Source organism: Vanellus vanellus (assembly GCF_965231255.1).
Source record: "Vanellus vanellus genome assembly, chromosome: 4".
Classification (NCBI taxonomy): Eukaryota; Metazoa; Chordata; class Aves; order Charadriiformes; family Charadriidae; genus Vanellus; species Vanellus vanellus.
The window spans coordinates 44,898,629-44,918,986 of NC_138909.1; the positions used below are offsets into that span (position 1 = coordinate 44,898,629).

The 20,358-nt window shown below is 43.5% G+C and overlaps 1 protein-coding gene across 2 annotated transcripts in view; it reads right to left on the reverse strand.

Annotated features, from left to right (window-relative positions):
- EXOC6B (exocyst complex component 6B) overlaps window positions 1-20,358 on the reverse strand; it is a gene marked incomplete at its 3' end in the record, with an annotated part of 312,754 nt that overhangs the window by 235,262 nt on the left and 57,134 nt on the right. For both annotated transcript variants that reach the window (XM_082482217.1, XM_082482216.1), the window contains exons 3-6: window positions 18,260-18,307; window positions 16,283-16,373; window positions 16,129-16,174; window positions 11,458-11,662 (exon numbers count right to left, since the gene is read on the reverse strand). In XM_082482217.1, the coding sequence (XP_082338343.1) occupies window positions 11,458-11,662; window positions 16,129-16,174; window positions 16,283-16,373; window positions 18,260-18,307 (390 nt within the window). The remainder of the gene's footprint in view (window positions 1-11,457; window positions 11,663-16,128; window positions 16,175-16,282; window positions 16,374-18,259; window positions 18,308-20,358) is intronic.

The following is a 20,358-nucleotide window of genomic DNA, read 5'->3' on the forward strand; positions in this document are numbered from 1 at the left end:
ATAGCATCATCCAAGCATACTACAGGTGTTAGTTTCTCTATTTTGTTTTTAAAAAATACTTGGTTATCTGGGGAATGTATTTTCCTGGTCTAAAATACCTTCAAACTGGCAAGGGGAAAGAAAACCACATTCTCCCTCTCTTCTTTCCAGTCTAGAGGGTCTAAAGCAGACACATGCTGTTGTGTCTTCAGTTTTCATTCCCTGCAGTGCAAGGAGACTATTTAACCACTACAATTTCCACTCTAAAATAACCTGTCAACAAAGAAAAAAAAAATACCAGTGAGAATGAAACAATCAAGAATCCCCTTTATTTATTTTTAGGGTGCCATTTCTTCTCTGGAGTTAGATCCCGGTCTTGTGGGATCCAGCCTCTGAAGAGCAGGGCAACCACATGTGATACTTTTACCTTCATCCTGTCCTCATTCTCCAGTTTGCAAACAGACCAGATTAAAGATCTCCCAGCCCATAAAAAATGGAAAAGCACATGGAAAGTAGTGCCACACTTGAGGAAATTGGAGCGAGACATCCATCTGCTCTCTCAAAATGAAGGGCAGGACAGTTCTCACCTCTGCCCATCACAAGAAGGAGGACAGCCTCCCCGACCACTTCTTACCACTGCACTATGTTCTCAGCTATCCAAACCTGGGATGACCCAGCACAAATGATAAATACTTCCATCCTGCAGGGCTAAAGCACCCTATTAGTTACATATTTCAACTTTTCCTGCTGCAGAGGATGTTCCTCTCTTACCCAAGAGAGATTTTGATTTCTCACAAAAATCAAGCCTTTGAAACACTAAAACAGCGACATTATTGGACCCTCTGGTTGCAGTGATGAACCATGTTCAGATCGCAGCAGATAGAGACTCCTAAAGTCAAACAAATGCAATGGTGTGTCTGAGACATCCTGTCCCTGTCCACTTCTAGAAGGAGACAGGGAAGAGAAACAAAGCTGGGCTGTCCTGGAGTAATTTAAGTGCATTTTAACCCACAAATGAAAGCTGTTCTAAATTTGCTATATATGCGAATTAGAAGAATATGTCAAGAGGCTTAAATGACCTGAGTCTGTCAGCAGAACTTGGTGTTCTGTTCTTTTTTTTTTTTTAAAAAAAAAAAAAAAAAAAAAAAAAAAAAAGAGCGAGAGAGAAGGGAAGTCTTGGGTTGCTGAAGGATTTTGCTTGGTGATTTCTGCGTACACCCGTTTGCAATTTGTACAGGAGTGTCATGCAAAGGGCATGCGGCACGGCACAGCACAGCTCTCGAGTCCTCTCCCTGAAAACTAAACCATTGTACCTCTACTGTAAAAAAATACAGCCCTACTAATACTAACCCATTTTCATCTCATTAGCAACCCAGAGACCAGAACTCCCTGGTGCCCTGACATCGTTTCATATTATCCATCCCCTTCCCCGTCGCTTGTGAATTGGTCACAGCCTATCAGCTGAAAAGCAATGGCTAGTATTTCAAAAGCTCCCTAGAAATTACGTGGCAATGACATTTCCCTAAAGGGGTGTTTCGTGCAACTGGCAACTTGCTGAAAGAGGTGTTATCCTTCCTGCAAATAATAAAAATGAAACCTTGCTCACCTGGATAAAGAACCAAAATCCAAACTAAATGGGCAGTGGCTTTTTTCAAGAACCGGTGCTGGAACTGAAAGGGCTGTAGCACTCACAAGTGTTACAGAGCGGGTCCCAGTGTGACAGGCTGTTACCTCAAACAAAGTGTTGGTACCATTTTCACAGCGGCATTAATTATTTGCCACATCCACAAACTGTTTTGCATCTTCAGGTGAAGGTAAGTGAAGACTCTTACATGACTGTGTTACACCAGAGTACCCAGAATCCCAAAACCTCCTTGGCTTCTCTTCCACGTACACACAGCCAGCCACAAGGCAGGAGTATTCACCAGCTGGAGAAAGTACAGAGAGATCAAACCACCCCATGTGCAGCACAAGATTCCGTTACCAAAACCACGCAAGGAATTTTTAAAAAGAAAAATAAGGAAAAATTGGTTAATTGAAAAGGTTTATTAGCAGCTATATTACAATAAGCCTGAGACATTCAAATGAAAACTGAAGAATTTATCATCCCAGGCAGCAGCATCCTGATGGGAGCAATTCCCAGCACTTTTTAGGCAAGCCCTATTTCCATCACCTCTCCCGACATGGCCGTCCTGTCCAGACCCCCGTGCTCCTCCACATCCTTTCCCACACATGGTACGCCAAAGCAGGCACGCAACCCGGTTTATTAGTCTGAGGTCTATCCACGCTGTCTCACCTCCAAAGCTGGCATGTCCGCAGGAGACCAGTGCACCAGGCAGCGCCTTCCTTTAAACAACTTAACGGTCTACATAATCAAAACCAGTAGAAGCAGTAGAAGCAGAAAATTACAGTGTTGAACGCCTGCAGTCCAGGGTGAATAAAAAGTTTAACAGCACCTCTTTTCCCAGCTACAGTACAATAAGCGTAACAGCAACTACTAATGGCTCAAAAGAAGGAGCAAGAGGTGCTTATGCCTCAACTTGGCACTGCACTTTCCCTAGGCTTTTTAAAGCCTTGTGAATTATACCATCTATCACGACAGTTGGAAGATAAAGGATTTATTTCAAGCAACATCTCCGTGTTTCAAGCGTTTGAAAAGGTCTAAAAGGCAACCACAAAAAGAGCTGGTCCAGCATATGGTTGCCCTGTAGTTAAACTTTTGATTTTATGATGCAGCCATGTCCACAGAACATGCTGGATATGCTACTGGGGATACCGCAGTCCCTGTGGCCATTAGTCATACATATGCTGAAATAAAAAAGGCCCATGATTTAGCAGTTTCATTTTTGAGGTCATAAAAAGAATTCAGAGGAATACCCATTTATTAATAAAGTTCCTATGGAGTATAAATTTTAAATGCAGACTTAAAGGCACAGAATTCCTCTTAAATAAACAGAGAAACCTTCCCCAGAAAGCCAGGAAACATTAGAATAAAAAGTTCTTTATGATAATAAGCATATTTGCACTCAAATTATGTGATGTGGGAAGAAGGAGAGTTAAAGCACAAGGAAGTACAAAGACCTCAAACAACGTGCACTGGGGAACAGAAACATGCTTACATCTGCACATACCCCTATCACCACCTCCCCAACGTGGCCCATATGCGCAGTTGGCCTCCAGTCCACCCCTACAGACGTCCTCGGCAATGCCTTCATCTGCTTTTCCCATCAAGCAGCTGCCCCATCTACCCGGACCCAAGACACTAAACCCGAACTTGTTCAGCTGCCATGGCCTCTTCATTCCCACGCCCGCCAGGAAGCCGAAGGATCACATTTAACCTCAAGCTCCTGGCTTGACAATTCGCTTCAGGAGCCACTTCAAAAAATGTTTCCAGTTTTCAAAACCATTCACATCTCCTTCTTATTCTTTCCCAGGTTTTCATCCCTGCTGCAAGCAGCAGAGCATTCTACAGCCATGAGAGACCTCATTGGGTACCGCTTTGGTTCCCGCAGGTGAGCTCCAGCCTGAATGTGCAAAGCAGGGGACGAAAGACGGTGACAGACCCATGCACAAAGCCACCATTCTGGCTGTGGCTAAACAGCATTGGGAAATCTTACTTCTCATCTTCAAAACCCATCACGATCGCCGCTGAGTCAAGAAAAGAGCGGGTGGATTGAGTTAACAAACGCAGACACTTCATGAGGATTTGTCTCAAAAAGCTTCCAAATTAAACAGCAAGTGTCAAGCGATTAGTCCAGTCACCATTGAGACTGTGTTCAACACACTATTACCAAAACAGCTTTCAGTGCCAAGTCTTAATGAAAAAGTAGCAAGTTAGAGAGTATTAAAGTCTGTAATTTTAATCCAGTGCAAAACAAAAATATTTTTACCAGTTTTCTCAAGTAAGTTTTCAAAGAGGTTAAGCAAAGGATGCTGAGGATAAGTGACCAACAGGAGTCACTACTATTTATCCATCTCTGTCTTGGTAGGTGGAAGAGGACAAGTATAAAACGCATTATAAGCTTCTGACAATAAATGTTTTTACCAGGGCACTTGAAGGCATCTCAGAGCTCATACAGGTCTAACAGCGACACCTCTCTTCAATAATCAGAGGACATTAATCATTTCTCTCCTGTGCCATAGCATCCCACTTCACCACCACTTTACCACCACTTTACCCAGCCTTGTTTTGGGAGCATTTTCCCCAAGACCTGCAAGCTGAGACAGTAGCTGGCCATCAGATTTCTAATCTAAACAGTCCCAGAAGACATATTTCCTTTCATAATACTTTAATATAACAAGTAGACAAGCAGCAGTACCAAAGATTAAGAAGGTCTCATTACCAAATTTTACTCGAAAATAAGTTTCTGCTTTAGAAACCTGCCCAGAAGCGGAAAACACCATCCCCTTATCCCCACTCTGTTGTGTAAATAGTCACTGCATACTCAGCCACCAGACTGACCTTTTTAAAAGGCTCTCCTGCCTGCCTCCAAGACTATAAAATTTCCTTGCTTTTAATAAACAACATTATTTTTACTTTTTGTGCTTGTTAAAGAAAAACTTTAGAATAAGAGATGCCACTTAAACCAGTGGGAAGTTCAGATCTAAGGGTGCTTTTGAAAGTCCCGGGGCATGTTGTTAAAATATGGCCCCCACGGAGCAAGCGGATGCAGGGATCTCCCAGACACTACACCTAAGCCCAGACTTGGCACGGGCAGATCCAGCCCACGTGGCAGGGGAGACAGTCTTACACAGGGCTCCCGTGACCTTTGGAGAGTACCAACTGCTCCCAGAGCACTCACGCCCAGCAGAAGGACATTCCCTGCATGGTACATCCAGAGAAAGGCAAAAAAAAAAAAAAAAAAAATCTAATTTATTCTAAAATACACATACAAAGTAGAAACAATTTCCATATGAGCTGCAGAAGATTACATAAAGTTAAAAAATGTCAGGGATGAAGATAATTAGGAACACTACACAAACTGCATTTTTAAACATTTTTCCAGGCCATCAAAAGGCCACCGGGCAGTATCTGGAGACTGAGAAAATGTCCTTCTCTCCCCTGCCGTGCAGGGAACCGCTCGCTCATGTGGCTTGGGGTGGTGTGCATGTGTTTGCATTTAAAATGAAGCACAGGGAGGGGACAGGATTTCCCAATAACAGTGAAATCGTCGCATGCCACGTCTCTACTTACTACCATCATTTCAAATAAACCGCCTGACAAGACACCCTCATGCTTTCACAGCTTGGTTAAAGCCACCTGCAACAGGAGATCCCTGCGTGTGCAGAGTGGGTGCCAGAGCTGGGGCAGCCTCAGAGGGACACGGTCCCTCTTGGAGGGCTGCAGTCCCTCTTGGAGGGCTGCCCAGAGCAGGAGACCTCCCCACTGCAGGGCACAGGAACCGGCCTCACCTTGCGTTTCTGGATGGGCATCAACAGTAAAGCAATGCCGCACAGCTGAGGTGTGTTCACCGTGATGTGCAGCCTTTGCAGGCCAAGCTCTCTGCTGCTTTCCACACCACCCACTGCCTCCCCTTCACCCACCTTGATCCTGCAAACTCCCTGCATTTATCACATGCTTCTGGGACACATGCCATCAGCCTGAAAGTGCGCAGTATCCCCCCCACTGTCCTCCACAGCCAGTAATCACAGACCCTCTAACTATCCATTGTCCATGTAATCTCATCACTATCATCATCTTTTCAGAGAAATCTTGAAAGAGGTCAACAGGGTAAACTTCACAGAGAGGCAGAGGCACAAAGCGAGCATTGCTGGGCAGAACGATAGTGGCTGTTGCAAAACACCATCCTGGGATCCAAAAACCAAGGGAAGGGCTTGAAACCACACTTGCGGCAAGCCAAGGAAACAGGCTCCACATGACGGCAAGTGGAGTGCACCCAGTTTTTTCCATGGCCATCGAGCAGAGAAGCAGGCAGGGCAGCTTGCACACAAGCCAGCTTTTTTAAAAAATGCAAGCTTTCAATTTAGTCTTTAAAAAATTACATGGTAGCATTTTTATTACGATACCGATGTATTCAAAATGACTTTAACATTAAAAATCAACTGTCAGACACTCAGGACTCATCACCAACACGTAGCTACTTCTCTGTACTCCTAGTAAAAATGCACACTGAGATTCAGTTACAGTTGTAAGAACAAACCAGTAGCATAGAGTAAACTATGTAAAGAAACTTGCATCCCCAAACCAATCATCATAAATCCAGGGAACTCAAGGTCAGAATTAAATTTAAATCCACACATACCTAAAATATTGAAGCACACAGCTGGGTGCTCAACAGCCTTAGCATGGCCCCGAAATCATGCAGCACAGCATCCCAGCAGTCACAGGGAATGCCTATTAGCAGCTGTCATCTCCAGTCCAAGTAATTGGGGGGTGGGGGGAAGAATAGATCTCCTCCTCCACTTCTCATCCACAATCCACTTCTCATCCACAAGGTTATTTTTTTTTTCTTTCTAAGGCCAACTGCATTTTGATCCTGTGCTACTGAACATTTTTATACCAGAGAAAAGCGTATCAGTACAGTGGCAGCTGTACATACCCATGTGCTGTTTAGGCATCTTTGTCCAAACTATTTGCAGGCACGAGAGGCCTTATTAAACACAAGAGGGGGTGCACAAGATGCTATGCTCTGACCGCTGTGAGTAGTTCTTGGCCAGCTCTGACCTGCAGGGATAGCGTGTGAAGGAAGGGAAGTCATCCAAACCCTAGATCTGAATCACTGATTTCAGAGACGTAGTTGTCTTTCTATGGAGCTGCTGTTAATCCATGCTCTGAAGCGCTTCATCTTCGCCAGCTGACAGTCAGAACTGCATTCCTACCAAAATCAGATCAGCGTTAGTTGTCCACATCATTGTGCAATGTTTTGCCTCATTTTTTAAGTGTATGTATACGCTCACATCACCAAGTTGCTATTTTCTGCCACTGAGGAAAAAAGCATTTACACAAACCTCACGTTATACTGCTCAGAAGTGACACAGACACCAATATTCATTGGCAAGAAGAGTAAACATCACCTTAAAAAAAGGCATAGTGGAAACACCAACCCATTCAAACTTGTACTAGATCATGACTTATTAAACAGCAGCTTTGACAGTGCATCTAAGTGATGCTGGGAAAAAAAAAAAAAAAAAATGCTGGTTTGCCTCCATCTATCTGAAAGGCATGCTGAACATTCTGGCCGTCCTGACAAACTTGATCCGATAATGGCTTTTGGATGGGTTATTCTTGGCCCCCTGCATAGCAGCATTCACTGTGCTTACCCTGGACACTTTGCACACAGCACCATCCTAAGTGACCTCCTCCACAGGCCGTGCATATTTCAGACATTAAACTAGATAATAAAACCACATACCGGATATCAGCAAGTGTTAATAACATGTAATTCATTCCTGGCAAGCCCAGAACTCAGATCTTTAAAAAAAAAAATACCAACAAAAACAAAACACACACGCAGGTTCACGAGGCCAAAGTCCAAAAGGAGTTCAAATGTACAGAGACACTTTCATCTGCTCAAGCGCCGTGTAATTAAGAACAATATTTGGAACGCAGCAAATTCCCCCAGAACCATAGGTAATAAAATTCAGATTTAAAAAAAAAAAAAAAACAAACACAAAACAAAACACAAGAAAGGAGTCAATGAGAGCTCATAATTTGTACAGTGAGACTATAAGGTGTCTCCACACTGTGAGATCCCTCCAGTTCCCGTGTCTGGCTGACCCCAGGAACGTCTCACTTGACTTCACCCCACCAGGGGCTTCCTCTCCAAGACAGGGGCCGGCGAGCTCCCCGCATCCTTGACTGCTGGCCAGAAACGCAGCAATGGCTCCAAGCGCTCCAAGACAGATCCTTCTGATTATCACAAAATGAAATTTTCAGCTCTTGTCATCATCAGCCTCAGATTTGTAATGTTACAAAAACATGATTTCCTTTCTCCATTGTATCAAGCCCTCTTCCATTCCCGCTGGTGAAATCAAACAATTTTAAAAGAATTTATATGATGCTAATTTAAACCGAATGTATTTAGCTGCCAATCGCCATTCCCCGACTCTCCCAGGCCTCCTGCCAGCTCTGCTCCGCTCCAGAGCGGCTATCAATCACAGCCAGCAGACCGAGGAAAAAGACCCAGTGATGCAAGAAGTGATACTGGTAATTCTGGCAGTGACAACTATGCTCTTCGCTTTTGGCAAAATGACATGAGGTGACCCCACACAATGGGAGGCTCTGAAAGCTTCAGCCCCTCGTCACTTCCCATCGGTGAAGCAGCCCGTAATACTTTTTGCAGGAATAAACCTAACACATTGCTCATATTCCAGCATCACTTCCAACTCTGCTTTTGCAACTGGATGTAGCAAGTTGACCCACCTCCCCATGCCACTGTGCGGCAAAAGTACGTCTTTACTGCTGGAAAGCCATTGAGTCCAACCTCAGAGATAACTCAGTTCCTGCAAAGGGGTGAAGGAAACCCATTCTAGAGTCTGCTCCTTGCTTTCATAAAACAGCAGAAAACTGGGATTTGGGGAAGACTGAAGATGTGTACTTCAGTGTATCATTTGAGGCAAACTAAAAACATCCAAATGTTACCTTCTTGGTGCGTCTTATTTTGATGCTCCCTTGCAACACCCCAATTAGCATCAACTGGAAAGGCAAAAAAAAAAAAAAAAAAAAAATCTTTTCCACTGAAGTTATTTCTCTGTTGGATACATTCAAATGCTGAAGCTCTGATGCACCCATAACAGAGATGCCAGCAGCATCAACAGGCAAAAGAAAAGTTTACAGCAACCCAGACTTCAATTTAGAAATCCTTAAGGTCCAAAATGGCTGGAACTGAGTAGAAGTTCTTCATCATTCACCACATTCTACAAGTGTGGAAGGCAGAAAAATACTGAAAGCAGAAGGACCCGGCTCAGGTCAAAGCAGGGACCGACCGCAGCACTGGCTGAGAGGCTATCTGGAGCCTGGAGCTGAAGAACAGACAGTAACCTTAAGAGAATCTCAAAACATTAGCAGTTGAAATAAACACCAAGGGACAAAAGGTAAAGAGTAGAGAGCATCTAAGGAACAGAAAGGAAAAATAGCAGTGAGAGCTGTTGTGGGAAGAAAGAAAACACTCTTTAGAGGTTTGGTTCAGATGCATGGCTGCTTGCGGGCTCCCAGCAGGAACTTAGATAATCCAGTACCGCAAAATCAAACGCCACCAAACTCCACCAAAGGAGGATGAGAACATAGTTCTTTCCCCCAGGCCTTCTCTCAGCTTCTCACTGTTGCCCTATCAGGCACTGCTTGAGCCCAAAACAGTCTGTTCAGTTAGCAACCCACAAGGAACCCGGTAAGAGCACTTGGCCAGTTTGTCCTTGAAGGGGTGGAAAATTGTGCACAAGAAGTTCCACAGGTCTATCACCCACAGGATGAAGAACCAACTTTCCCCCCCAACCTTATGTCAAGCATGGCCCCTGCTGGTTTCATTCGCTGGGCCCCAGTTCTTGTATTTGGGTAGGGCAGGAGCAGTCAGTCTCTACCGATCACCCAGTGCCTCTCCCTATTATGCAGGTGGCAAATATTGCAAAAAGGAGGAAGGGTCAGAAGTGGTGAGCAAAACACCAGGAGAGTGCCCATAGCAGAAGAGTAGATGCCAGTATGGGCTAGTGCAACGTTTTTAGCTTTGCTGTAAAAAGACAGATTTCTTTAGAGCAAGAGATGAAGAATTAACAGAGCTCCAGGCAGAGCTTGAGCTCTCCCCAGGAGCAGAAGGGACAGACAGGAGGGAAGAACATGAAGAATGAGAAGTGCACTATGGATTTGAAAGGGAAAGAAAGCACAAAGCTACAAAAATATCTCTAGTCAAAAGATAGAAAAGGAAGTTATTTGAAATTATGGGGAATTTCAAAATTGGTCTGCCTAAGCAGCCACAGAAACGTAGCTGAACATGTACATCTCTCCCCACCCGTAAAAGCAATCAGCCATGGTGCCAGGAAGTTTAAATACACCATCATTATGACAAAACTGGAAAATACAAGAAAAAGAAGCAACATTTGCATCCTCTTATGTCTCTATAATTGGTAAATATCCTTAATAGGATATAAAGAAGTTATTTATTTATTTAAAGTAGCATATTCACTGCATTAATTGGGCACCAAAAGACAAATGAAACTCCTTTTCCTTTCCAGCCACAGGAACCAAGGAAGAATCTTAAAAAGTTTGGCTGCTGTAATGAACAAAACAAGGGTATTTTCTGTAAACAATTACTGTTCTAGAAACTGCATGATCATGTAAACTCAGCACAACACAACCTGTAGCCTTCCCACACATCGCCACTGTGCACACCCGACTCCACAATGTGTCCAGGTCACAGTGTCTTTCTGCAGATTCAGAAAGATTAGTTTCATTCAGTGCAACAACTAATACAAAAGTCTGCTGAACTTCCAGATGCAGAATAGCATCTCTTCATAGCTCTATGACACAACAGGTTTTGTTTGTTTTCCCAAAATACTAGAAAGAAGTTGAAAAGACAGTAAGGCAGCAGATAAACTGTAAATTAAATCAATAAATAGAAATCCTCAAGCTAGACCATTTTACAGAAAGGATGGTGTTTATAAGACAGAAAACTGAACTTGCCTGTACCTCTAACCATAAGCATAGCAGCATAATTTTATCATGTGAAAAATTATAGCAAGAGCCCTTCCCTTAAATCAACAAGTCCAATCCATCAATCACTATCAGAGGAAATAGTTTATTGCTGATGAAAGCTAATATTTCATTCCTAGTGGATTTGAAATTCAAAGTAGCAAAGTTCTAAGAACCACTGTGAGCAACGCTCCCTGGCTACGATAAGAAAAACTGTGTTGAAATTCAAATCTAGAATATTAAAGAAGAGTGGGAAAAGGCAATTCTGTTTTAATACACACATGGGGATGCTCAATTAATCAGGTTCATCTTTTACAGACATCAGCTGCTAGGCAAATGCAAGCAAGCCAGAACGAAAGTTTACCCAGCATTTGAAAATCAGTTCAAGATGCAAAAGAAATTAAGTTGCAGTGAATACATGAACTTCTATTGCTTTACCCTGAACCTGGGAAATCAACACTGGTGTCTCCAGGTCTTTCAGCTGCCACCAAACACAGTACTACAAATGCCCCCGACCTGCTAAGCAGAAAATATGAGTTACACACCCCGACTGCACCTCCCAGGCTCTGGGCTACCAAGGGCCTATGGCACAACACAGGCAGGGGAAGGCAACAACAAAAACCGTCCATCACTTTTCAACAGTACAAAAACCAGACAAACTCTAGTAGCAACCACAGAATGAAGAATCATTGCTTCACCTAGTAACAAAATTACTTCAATACTTAAGACTAAGTTTACTGCCTTGGGATTGAAAAAGTAGAACTTTTTTAACATGACTGTGAACCCCCCTCCTCTTCCCAAAAAGCCTCCAACACAGGTGCACACACAAGTCCTACCTGTTTCATTGCCGTCTCTCCAATCTTGTCAGAGTGCTTACGGATACTCTCCAGGAAATCCTTGAGGTCTGACATGGAAACTTCTTTGATCTCTTCACGCAGCTTTGGAATATTATCCACCATGATCTTGCAGAAGCGGTAGTGGCTCACTTGGGGCAGGTATGTGTGCTCAAGGTGCTCAAGGGTCTTCAGCGCAGGGTAGTGTCTGGGGAAAGCAAGCAAGGCAGATGCAGAAAGAACAGCTATTTCCATCCCACTTCCTCTCCAAAATGTGCATTAACTGTAAATAATTTAATATATCTAAGAATCTCAGCCATGTTCAAAGGAACACAGACGTTAGCATCCAGTTCACCATAAAACCATAATCTTCCTTTTGAAACAGAGAGGCAGAGGAACAGGAATGCAACTAGCACCTCCTTACTCAAGAACTTTGATGTGCAGAGAAGAATCAGCTGGGTCACAACTGAGCAGCATCAGCTGAGCCCAGTAGCAGCTGTCACCCACAGTAAAGCTATTTGAGGCACTATATCACAGAGTGAAGGAAACATTGGCAACCACATTGCCAATGTATTGTTAGGTTATGCAAGAAAAACCTCAGCCCCATGCACACAGAGGATGACAGAAGCATGATGGCTTATGGGGGAACCCCCAGAAAGACGCTGCACTGGGGAGAGCCATCAGCCCCATGGGCAGAGGTGACACCCATCAAGGTGAGCAGGTCTCCAGAGCACCTCATAGACCAAGGCATCTCTGTCAGGTATGGGGCATGTTATGGGATCCAGCATTTGGGGATTTGCATCTCCAACTCTTTTCCTGGGTGAAGGACTCTCTATTCTGGGTGCAGGTGCGTGTGCACGCATCACCTTCATCCTGAACAGCCAGACAAGGGGGCAAGATGATGCTGTTGGTGTTTGTGAGTGCAGAGTGTTTCTGCCTATTGATACATGCAGTCGGCTCTGTGTGTACAAGCGTGTGCGTTGTATACATGCCTGATGGGAGCACACACTTAGCCTTGTTCCTGCTTGGACCCAGAGTATAGGGCTACAGCAGACTCACCTCCATCAAGCTGCCTGATTCAGCAATCCCAAACAGGTGCCATAAGACAGAACCATGGAGACAGGAATATATCAGACTGATAAACTAGTGTCTAACACCAGTTAATATCCAGTATTTGCTACTAGCACTGACACTTATTATTCTGTTGGAGGGATCTTGGTCATAAGAGCTCTCCAACTTCTTTCCTATGCATACAGGAGTCAGACCTCACCTTCCTCCCAGCTGTTCAAATACCGCTAAGCGCCCTTAAAACACTTTCCTCTCAGAGTCCTTTGTTATTTAGGCAGAGGTGAAAACAATCTGGATACAAACCCCAGATTAAGGGTCCAACAGATACATTTTCTACAAAGCCCCTGCCTCTCCAGCAACTACTGTTGTGCCACTGGGATACGTGACCTTTGCAATGTTAAAAATAAATTTATAAGGTATGTTCTTTTTAGAGTGGGGAAATAAGTTAAGATCAGGCCTTCAGTTATAAGAATCCCAATGTTTCTTCCCCTATGCACAATGCATGCCTTTATATTTTGATCATGCCCAATGACCTTAGGGAAGGTATCATAAATATTATCCTACCCTTCTGTATAAAAGCAACCTTCATAGCCTGACAGGAGATGCTAAATGGGAAACTATTCTAAGCAAATCATTTTTCCTCGAACACTCTCCCTTCTTTTTCCTTAAGGAAGTGGAAGACCATAGGATTTGCCTGTTCATTGGAATTCAGAGGCCCCCCCTTAATGGCAATATAAAACATGAGGCTGCCCTCCTCCTGGTCTGACCATAGATCTGGTCAAAGGTTTAAAAAAAAAAATAAAAAAAAAAAATCAGGGAACCACCTAGGAAGCATTAGCAGGGTCTATAAAAACATATTTCAGACTAACACCAGGTCACAGTCACCTCTAAGGTGAATTAAGCTGACTACACACATGGTTAATCCTGCCCACAAGCACCTGCCACTTACACTTTGAATTTTTGAGGGAGAAAAAGTGTTTAGTCATAAGAAACATATTAGCACCACTGAAAAAAAAACACCTGACACTCATTCATATTCAAAATAATTCTTGCCTGAACTCCAGGCAGGTCGAAAATGGAGTTATTTTAACCAGAAGTGGCCTGTCCTATTTCCAACATCAGAAGTCAAACAGATTAACCACGTAACCAAGCCAGTGTTTACACTACAGTGAGGTATGAAAAAACTATTTGCAACAAAATGCAGACCTCTCTGGACAGAAACTTAAGAGGGCACAGTAAGCCAGAAATTAAACCAGAGGCATAAACACACATGGGGGGGTTGTTATATTTTAGGGTATTATTCGTTGAACTAGAAGCAGCGAAAAGGTGGTCAGGGGGAACAGTGTGCAGTCATCAGTAGGGTCTCTCAGCTACCTGATGAAAAATGAGTCCGAAACACATGGGGGCAGAGGAAAGCTCAACACTGTTCTTGCATGAGATGTGCAGAGACCAGCGATTCCTGTGGCTGAAGTACTGCCGCCTCAGCACAGGTTGCATCCCTTAGGCTAATGCCTGTTATCAGCCACCCAGAGGGGCCACGTTCTTGCCCAGCTCTGTACTCCCAGGACCACTGCACCAGTGAAACAAGAGCACTTGCCAAGTGGGGGAAGCAGCATTTTGATAAAACAGAGCTGGCTTTTGTTTTTTTCTGGGGCAGGGGAGCAAAAATACCCATGCCCTGCTCAGGTGGGTACAGCTTCTAGCTACAGGAGTATGAAGCATTCTCATTTCTTACTGCTTGGAGACTGTATGGTTATGACAAGTGACCCAGCGGTAAAAAAAAGACTCCTCCCTCCAGAGTCCCGCAGAAAGCAGAGGGAGCTTTCTCAACACTTTCCAACAAGCAGCCACATATGTCCCAGCCATTGGAGAAAAGCTCTTTCTGTCCCTTGCTTAAACTCTGGACAACAGCAGATGAAATGTTTCTCTCCATCTATTTTCTCTGCTGGTTGCAGAGTCACTCCTCTGGGTTCAAACTGTGCTTTGTTCCCCATCTCCAGCTCCAGTTGACAGCCAGTTTCTGCATTTTGCAAATGCTTGCATCCGGTTTATAAACATCACAAAAAAACCAGTACGTAACTCATTTGTCTACCTTGGGAGAGTTGAATTTATTCACCCACCCAGAATGCAGAACCTATTACTCCTCTGAGACTGGGTACCCAAGAGTCACGCTGGTAACAAACTCCCTTGCTGGCCATCATGAAACGATATGTAAGTGAGGCCAGGTGCAGACACAAAAATATTTAATATTTAATATGTTGTGCTGTGTTTGGTGAATGAAGCCATCAAATCCAGACAAAGAACGAAGGAGGAGAAAGAAAGAGCCAAGTGTTCAGATTTTCCTTAAACGTGGCTTTCAACTTCTATTTGTTTCAAAATGAACCACTCCAAAGGGGGGGGGGGGGGGGGGGGGAAACGATGCAATTCTTAGAAGCAGACCCTGGAAACACTATCCAGAGCAAGGGAATCAAGCAGCATGTGGATTCCCTTCAAAAGTTCACATCGCTGTGATCAGCTCCAGCTCCCCACCCCACATCTGTCAACGGATAAGCCCCTCGCTGTTCCTATAAACAGACTAAAAACAGTTGGACAAACGCTGCCCTGTTCTGTACTGAGCCATCCCAAGAAAGAGAGAGCAACCTTTGTGAACAGCTAAATAAGCTCCCTATAACTCCTCCGGCCAGCCCAGCTTTCAGGAGTAATGCTTATCTGTTTACCCAGGGCTCCAAGGACCACAGAGATCAGCGGAGGCAGGAGGGGAAGTGTAAAAATACACCCATCCAATTAGTTATCGCCTTGTTCGAAACATCTGGTTTCTTCTGTATTGTTTCTATGATGGATGGCAGGCACAAACCAGTCATCAGATCTGATTGTGCTCCCTGCGTGGCATTCAGCTGAAGCCTGCCGTGTTTTCAGCTGACCTCCTTCCTGCAGCTGCTCTTTGCCCAATTTGCCACCCCCAGGGCTACAACACGCTTCCAAAGTCCCATGCTGCTTAAACAAACCATCCCCCAGGATCCCAGCAATGCAAATATTCTGGACCATGGTTTAATCCTTCAGCATCAACAGATGGAGGGTGGGAAAAATCCTAGATTTACAGCTCGTGATTTCTGAGCCACAAAGTCCCTGTAGCTCACCTCACTAACGATTATTTCTACTGCAAATTAAGCAGTATGCCTTCTCACCAACTTCTACCATCCTGCACAACATTTCTCAGGTGTCTGGCTTCCATTCATGTTCATTGGATTCTCTTAAATCAGTTTTTATATTACGACATTCATAGAATAGTAGTTAACAATGTATATGTACCAAATCATGCATTGATTGCATACATCACAACAGTGAGCTTCCATGAAAAAAAAAAAGTGAACTTACTGCTTAATTAAAAAGCCTAACAAAACAAAATAAAGAGCCCTCTGCAATCCCGGTTCTAGGCTGTACCACAGGAGGCTGAGCAGGACTATGAAGAAACCAGCCAGAAGTCAGATAAGTTAACTTGGAAAGGCTGACTTTGAAGTCTTAAGTTTTGAGAACCTCTTTAATTTAACTGACACCAAAAGAGTGCTTTTCAACTCTTCCAATATAAACAGTCTATACAAAATTTACCTTTTAGATTTCATTTGCTCTCGCAGTTTGCTGTACATCTCCAGGACTGGAAAGAGAAGGAAAACACACAAGCATTGAGACATAAGCACAAAGCAAAGAGATGCAAATTAAAATAAACAGCTATACAAATAAAGAGCAATTTCAGATTCCTCACCAGGAAGACACAGCGTTAGCTTATCAACCGTCGCTGAAATATTTCTCTGTTGTAATCGGCATTGCTTCAGCTCTTCCATTGCTATTATCAACTTTGGAAAGGAAAAAAAAAGTTTCACTAAGAACAGTAAACAGAGTAGAGAGGATATAAACTGCTTTGCACTTGTCGTGACCATCCAAGTAGTAGGTTGACAACAAAGCCTACTCTGATAACCAGAGAGCTCACTGAGCACTGAAGAGCGTCACTCAAGTAGGGAGGACAGGCAGCTTCAGGTTGTTTAATCGAGTAGCAGAAGCATTCCCTAGCCTAATTTCAAGTAAGCAAGCAAGCAGCAAAACCAAAGCCATCAAAATACCAGCCTTGTAGCACGTCCTGTGAATTCCAGAAATTATTTCCCCTTCCCATTTTATTCATCTCTTCCCTACTGCCTCTCCAAGCTTCTCTTTTCTAGTTCTTCTCAAAGACAGGATGTGGCCGCTCTCTCCCAAGGGGATTCTTACCATCACAAACTAACAAGGATTTTTAAAAGCTCAGTCTCCAGAAAAAAACCTGTGCATCTGGACAAGGGCAAAACAAAGATTGGTCATCACATACAAAAGAAAACTCTTTAGTTTGGTTTTTTTTTTTTCCAAAGGGACAGGTCATGGCTTTGTCCTCTAGACTACCAACTTAGCTCCAGAATACCATACTGAGTTTGCAAAATCCTTTTGAAATCCCAGACTCTTCTACTCTTGGAGACAAATCCTCCATTCAAAGTAACACAGAGGTATGTTTATGTGATTCAGGAGAAAAGCTGCATCACCTCCTCCCCAAAGGGCATTTTTATCTTTAATCTTTATTACAGTAATTGGTCTGATGCAGTCCAACATGGGGATTTTCTTGTTTGTTTTTCAAACACAATGCAGCTGACTGAAACAGCAATGCCTGCATGTACTTTCAGCAAAATGAAGTCTGGGTGTCTGGGAGGGCAGTTAAGAAGGAAAATAGAAAAGCTACTAAGAGTAGATTTATGTGGAATATGGGCAGAGCAATGTGAGAAGAACCATCCCTGGGAGTTCTCGTACGTCTCCATCTTAGGCACGTAAACTTCAAGCATCAGTGCCTTCACACATAGTCAGCTCCGAAGTCCCCCCAGTCTGTTAATATTCCCTTATGATGAAGGGGCAGAAGAATGAATGTGGTTAGTCTCACCCAACCTAACCCTGAGCACTTCCAGGGATGGGGCATTCGTACCTTCTCTGGGCAACCTGTTCAGTGTCTCCCCACCCCCATCATAAAAAAATGTCTTCCTTATGTCCAATCTAAACCTACCCTCCTTCAATTTAAAACCACTGCTCTTTGTCCTGTCATTACAGGCCCCAGTAAAAAGTCTCTCTCCATCTTTCTCACAAGCCCCCTTTAAGTATTGCAAGGCCACAGGAGGGTGTCCCCAGAGCATTCTCTTCTCCGGCTCAGCAACCCCAACTCCCAGCCTGTCCTCACAGCAGAAGTGTTCCAGCCTTCCGACCATCTTCTTTCCTGTGCTGAAGGCCCCAGAGCTGGACGCAGTACTCCAGGTGGGGTCTCACCAATGCAGAGTAGAGGGGCAGAATCGCCTCCCTCGACCTGCTGGCCACACTGCTTTGGATGCAGTACTGTTATGAACTATCCCATTCACGCCATTCAGGACTGGAGGAGCAAGCCCACAACTTGATTATTGTTGCTTCAAGTCCCTCCTGCTTCCCAGGTTTGGCCTTCCACTAGCTTTCACTCCACAAGCAGTAAAAAAAGAGAAATCACTTTCCAATGCTCTCACACAACTCATCTTTCATGCAGGAAAGCAAAATACAGGAAAGAATCAATGCATGCTTTAATACCAATGCCGTGTACATTATCAGTTAATGCTAAGCAGTTATTGTGCAATTTGCCAGTAGCAAGTACAGCCAAATAAAGGAAAGGCAAAAAAAAAGAAAACAAATGAATGACTGTATCACTCACTTCTTTTCCTTCATTCTGCAGCTTTCGGTTGGTGTCTGTCACTTGATTCTGCAGGGATATTGGGGAAAAAAGACAAAGTGCATCACGTGTAAATCAGGAAAATGTTTTTCACAAACAGCAAATCATACAGAAACACCATCACTTTTCACGCAATCTTCTCTTGCATGGCATAAAACAGTTTATTAGCTGATTTAATAGCCATCACCATTCTGGCATACAGGACGCCAACAGCCACACAGCAAATAGGTGCTACAAAAGGATTTCCTTCCCCTGTTACTAGAGAAAAGTAAAAGGCAGCAGGCGTTACTGTTGCACAGCAGCCTCAAAAAGCTGCAGTCTTAACAGATCAAATTTTGTAGCAGATGCTCACATGCATTCTCATCTTAAAGCTATTTTACACAAGTCGTAGAGGTAGGACATAAACCTCATGGAATTCAATTTCCCCTCCCCAACACCAAGTAGATTACAATTAGGTTTTAACACCTTAATGTCACAGCAAGAAAAGAACTCTTCAATCTCTTCAATGTGGGCTTTACCTATAAAGTTCAAATATTTTCTTTTAGATCTTCAGATGCATCTCCCCCTGGACCCCTCCTCCTGGCTGGTATAAAAAGGTATTTTTATATACCTGGTATAAAAAAAGGTGTATATTTTCTTTATTAAACCATCTTTCTGCATTATCCTATCAACTTGGTGCTCACAGTTCAAAATTTCCCACTTTGCAAACTTTTCAGTTCCCTAGATAGCAAGATCTCAGCAGTTCAGCCCTTTACAGCTCTAGGCATTAGTTCAACTCAGTGAAAACAGACATGAGAATAAAGCTAAATTTTAGACTCGTCAGAATAGAAAATAAACAGCTTACACATTAATTAGAACAAGTAGAAAGATGACCTTGGGAATTCTCCTGTATACTCATTCAAGTTCAGACAGGAGAAGGTTTGTAAATACAGATAGCATCTTCTACAGACCAGCTGGGATAGTTAAAAAAAAATTACACAAAGTTTCAAGTAAACATGCCCAGCTTCAGGTTTTTAGCAAAAGCAGCTAATTACAAAGGTAAATACCAGCAGAGAAGGACTGCTCAGAGTTCAGGTGCCTCATGTCAGACAGACTAACATGCCATAAAACTACCTCTCCCCCCCCTCTCCCCCCATCCCCCATGGAATACTCTTTTCACAGCTCCTAAAGTTGTAAATACTCATTTCCAGGCTTATCTCTGTAAGATGCCTCAGAGATTTCTAGTTTTACTCAGGCTTACTGTACAGTGGAAGCTGCTTCTGGATTTCAGCCGGCATCATCAAATTTTATGAACTAGTTCCTGTGTGTTTTCAGGAGTTCTGTTCATTCTATAGGCTAAATCAGTACTAGAGCTTGGACAAAAGCACAAGCTGTGACACTGAGCTCTCAAAGTATATTCAGGAGCATAAGATCACACAAACCGACTTAAGATCTTTGTTTCCTAACACTTCTCAACAATTGCAGAAACAAGCTGAATTTTTAATGACTTTATCACTAGCGAACATCATTTGATGCTCTCCAATTATCCAACAGAACATGGATGGTGCATGGAGCAGCCACAATAGCAGAGCAAAGCAGGACAAGCTTCAAGGTGTCTTCAGAAGATAGAGCCAACTCTTTCCTTTTTGAGCACACCACAAGGCAACCAGTTCAGATAGGAGGGGAGTTTTGTATTAATATATACAAAATTGATTCAGGATGCGATTTGTTTCCTGCTGACGACTGAAAGACCCTGGGCAACAATGATTTCCCAGACTGGTCCAAATTTCAACAGGAGGTCTCACACCAAGAGGTTGGTGTTGCTCCAATGAGCAGAGCCATCCAGTCTCACAGGCTTCCTTTTGTTTTAACACTGGCCACGCTGGTTTGAAGCTTACCATGATGTAAGAAGGAGTCATCCCATGATCTCCCCGCACACAATTTCTCTGCAGCATCTGCATCATATTGCTCCCGCTTCTGCAGTAGCTTCAGCTCTCCTGGCTGCTTGCCTTGTGCAAAAACTGCTCATTTCCTTTATGATGTATTGAGATTTTACAAGCAGGAGCACAGCATCTCTTCCAAAGATTATTTTATTTGCTTAT